At 61.8% G+C, this 4,056-nt stretch overlaps 1 protein-coding gene across 1 annotated transcript; it reads left to right on the top strand.

The window, feature by feature from the left end:
• The first annotated feature begins 386 nt into the window (after positions 1 to 386).
• Positions 387 to 3,716, top strand: SLC35D3 (solute carrier family 35 member D3). The gene is made up of 2 exons (XM_075553903.1): positions 387 to 825; positions 2,066 to 3,716. The coding sequence occupies exons 1-2, from the start codon at positions 387 to 389 to the stop codon at positions 2,896 to 2,898; spliced, it is 1,272 nt and encodes a 423-aa protein (XP_075410018.1). The 3' UTR covers positions 2,899 to 3,716.
• Positions 3,717 to 4,056: the final 340 nt, after the last annotated feature.

The raw sequence follows: 4,056 nt of genomic DNA, 5'->3' as shown, positions 1-4,056 counted from the left end.
ACCGGGCTGCCCGCCGCCGCAGAGCCTCTTCCCCGCGCGGGACACTGCGCTGGACCCCGCTCCGCGCCACCCGCCCACCTACTTCCAAATCGCTGTCGCTAGGATTCCCGCCACTCCTCGCAGGCCACCCCCACCTCTGTCACTTTTCGGAGTCCCCCCCGCCCCCCGGCACCTCTGCGACTGCCGCCCTCCCGGGAGCTGCGGGGCAGTCGGACTCGGAGCCGCCGCGCCGCGAGGACGCCCCGCTGCCGAGCCCGCGCCCCCGCCCCCGCCCGCGCCCGCCGCGCTCCCCAGGCGCCCGGCCCCGGCGCTCCCCGCGCTCTCCCGCCGGCGCGTCCGCGCGGCCCGGAGCCCGGCCACCCGAGGGGGGCGCCGGGGCCGGCGCGATGCGGCGGCTGTGCCGGGGCCGCGCGCTGGGCATCTTGGTGGCCATCGCGCACGGGGTCTTCTCCGGCTCGCTCAACATTCTGCTCAAGTTCCTGCTCAGCCGCTACCAGTTCTCCTTCCTGACCCTGGTGCAGTGCCTGACCGGCTCCACGGCCGCGCTCAGCCTGGAGCTGCTGCGGCGCCTCGGGCTCATCGCCGTGCCGCCCTTCGGCCTGAGCCTGGCGCGCTCCTTCGCGGGGGTCGCGGCGCTCTCCACGCTGCAGTCCAGCCTCACGCTCTGGTCGCTGCGCGGCCTCAGTCTGCCCATGTACGTGGTCTTCAAGCGCTGCCTGCCCCTGGTCACCATGCTCATCGGCGTCCTGGTGCTCAAGAACGGCGCGCCCTCGCCCGGGGTGCTCGCCGCCGTGCTCATCACCACCTGCGGCGCCGCTCTGGCAGGTGAGAGCGGGAGCCGCGCCGACCCCCGGCGGCCCACCGGGTCCCACCGGGCAGAGACCTCGGGGCGGCTTTCGGGCACCGCCCTCGCTCCGCGACGGGGAGACTGAGGCAGGGAGCCTTGGGAAGGGGTCGCTTGGCTCACTGACTGCACTTAGGAGACCCAGTGGCACCGTCCCCTGTGCTCCGGGCGCCTCCTCGGACCCCCACCCCAGCCCCACCCCTCGCTGCTCCCAGTGTCTCCTGCCCCGGGGTCGGCGGGGCAACTTAGTCTCCCGCTTCCCCTTCCTGCTGGCGGGGTGGGGAGCCGCGGGCTCCGGGGACGGAGTCCTCCCACCCAGGTCCGGCCGGAAGGAGGGGACCAGGAACTTGCCGCGGTCGCGCCCGGCGGGAGTGCAGTAGGGAGTCCGACCGAGGGTAGGGTGCTTAGGGGGGATGGAAAGCAAGCGGGGAGCCCTGATGGCTGGAGGTCTCCCGGGGCTGGGGGGCACCCGGCAGAGGAAGGCCGACTGGGCCCCCACGGACTTGGCGGGGAAGCGAGGAGACCCCAGCGGGAGCGAGCTGGGACCCCCTGGGCAGCCAGCTGTCTGGGTGTGTCGGGGCGGGGCGGGAGTCCTGCGCCCCCACTTCTGCCCGCGGTGGGGGGTGGGGGGTGGCGGAGGCCCCTGGCTGCTGGAACGCCGCCTCCCTCCAGCAGTAGGACGGGGTCCAGAGGGTAGCACTTGGCTGGGGGGCTCGGCGTCGGCTCCAGCAAGCCACGGCGCCGATCCCGATCCCGAAGGCATCTGCCTTCTCCAGATGGTGGGCAGAGGGAGACGGGCAGCTGGGGGACGAGGGCAGGGAAGGCTCCCACTGGGCACTGACCACGCTCGACTCCCCCAGTTTATACACGTTGCCGAAGTATCGCGCGGCTAATTAGGCCCTGGCTATGTGGGGGTAGCACCAGGGCGCGAACCCCGTCTACTTTTCAGTCCGATGTGCTGCCTCAGTGGGAGACTACCCATGCCAACCTGGTCTCGGTCTCTCTCTCTCTCTCTCTCTCTCTCTCTCTCTCTCTCTCTCTCTCTCTCTCTCTCCCTCCCTCCCTCCCTCCCTCCCTCCCTCCCTCCCTCCCTCCCTCCCTCCCTCCCTCCCTCCCTCCCTCCCTCTCTCTCTCTCTCTCTCTCTCTCTCTCTCTCTCTCTCTCTCTCTCTCTCTCTCTCTCTCTCTCCCACCCCTTTGCACCCCCGCCCGCGCGCTCTAGGAGCTGGCGACCTGACCGGCGACCCCATCGGGTACGTGACAGGCGTGCTGGCGGTGCTGGTGCACGCCGCCTACCTGGTGCTCATCCAGAAGGCGAGCGCGGACACGGAGCACGGGCCGCTCACGGCGCAGTACGTCATCGCCGTCTCCGCCACGCCGCTGCTGGTCGTCTTCTCCTTCGCGAGTACCGACGCTATCCACGCCTGGGCCTTCCCAGGCTGGAAGGACCCCGCCATGGTCTGCATCTTCGTGGCCTGCATCCTGATCGGCTGCGCCATGAACTTCACCACGCTGCACTGCACCTACATCAACTCCGCCGTGACCACCAGCTTCGTGGGCGTGGTGAAGAGCATCGCCACCATCACGGTGGGCATGGTGGCCTTCAGCGACGTGGAGCCCACCTCCCTGTTTATCGCCGGGGTCGTGGTGAACACCTTGGGGTCTGTCATTTACTGTGTGGCCAAGTTCATGGAGACCAGAAAGCAAAGCAACTATGAGGACCTGGAGGCGCAGCAGCCGGACGCGGAGGAGGCGCAGCCAAGCGGAGACCAGGTGCCCTTCGTCATGGAGGAGCTGACTGGGGAGGGTGGGCATGGCGGGTCACAAGGTGGCGAGGCTGCAGGTGGCTCCTCTCAGCAGAGTGGGCCAGAGGCGAGAGGCAGCCCCAGAGGAACTCTGCTGGGGGCCCCGAGCGCGCAGACCACACTGGATCCAGAAGAAATGAGCAAGAGGTCGCTGAAAGATGCCTACCTGGACGTGTGGCGATTAGTTAGGGGCACCAAGTATATGAAAAAGGATTATTTGATAGACAGCGAGGAGTTGCCCAGCCCTTGACAAGGAAGTGCATGTTTGTACATCTGTATGGACATTCATTTTATGGTACAGATAAGATAGATTTCAAGGAGGGACCCCCTTCCCCTGCAGTTACGTTCTTGGAGGCCTGGGGAAGGAATACAGAGAAAGAAACTGAATCACAAGTCACAAAATGAGCCCCTGTGTGAGTTATCCAGTGTGACTTTACCCGTGACAGTGCTTAACATCGGGGCCCGTGGTTTCAGCATGCCGGTCCCGGCTCATCTCTTTTTTGTCTTTATTACCTTAACCACATATATGCATGTACCAAAAGTCCACGCCCCCTCCCAGCCACTCCTCCAAAGATGGTGGGTGTAGACATGAGGACACAGCTGCACAGGCTCTCAGACCACTTGTTTTGGAGGAGAGTCGACTGCATTTTGATCGACAGCTGGGGAAAGCACACACCATTGAAACAAATCGATGTTGACTGTTTAGAGTCCGCTGACACATCATGTTTACTCTCGTTTTTCTCCCTCCGGTTTGTTTTTAAAAAAAATAAGTAATACTCTATGATTCTATTATGTGTCCGTAGGAAATGTGAAAGCTGTTTTGTAACTCTGAGTTCTTAGCATTTATCCTGAAGTTTAAAGTTTACTTTTAGGCCTTCCAAAAATATCTGAAGGTTGGTTTAGTTCATTGCTTTATACTCTTTCTGATGGAGTGCCATGCTTTTAGGAAACCATTCTTACTGTGTCCCATACTCTCTCAAGCAAACAGCACTGTCTTTACTCTCTGCAGCTCCGCCCGTCACAAGAGGGACCCCGCCCACTGCGCAACCCCAAATATGTTACAAAAAGAGCAACAGCTATATTCGCATTAGGATATTTTTCTATATTAAATTTGCCAAAATAAAGTATGCGCTCGCTGTTAGCAATGTGTTTCAGATACAATTTGTTGTTGTTCTGTGTTGCTGTAGGTTAACTTACATCTGCTTTCAAGGGGTGCCGTGGCTTCAGCTGTAGACTCCTGGGACATTTATCCTGTCTTTATGTAGCACACGGTATAGAGGGGCATGGCGTTGAGTCCTTGCTGAATAAATGAGGAGTAAATAAACGGTCTAAAAGTACAACCACCACATCAAGAACATTTCCAGGGGAAAGAATCATTAAAAAGCAACATACAATACTGCCATAACGC

Source organism: Tenrec ecaudatus, chromosome 7 (genome assembly GCF_050624435.1).
Source record: "Tenrec ecaudatus isolate mTenEca1 chromosome 7, mTenEca1.hap1, whole genome shotgun sequence".
Lineage (NCBI taxonomy): Eukaryota > Metazoa > Chordata > Mammalia > Afrosoricida > Tenrecidae > Tenrec > Tenrec ecaudatus.
This window is presented reverse-complemented; position numbering and strand designations above follow the sequence as displayed.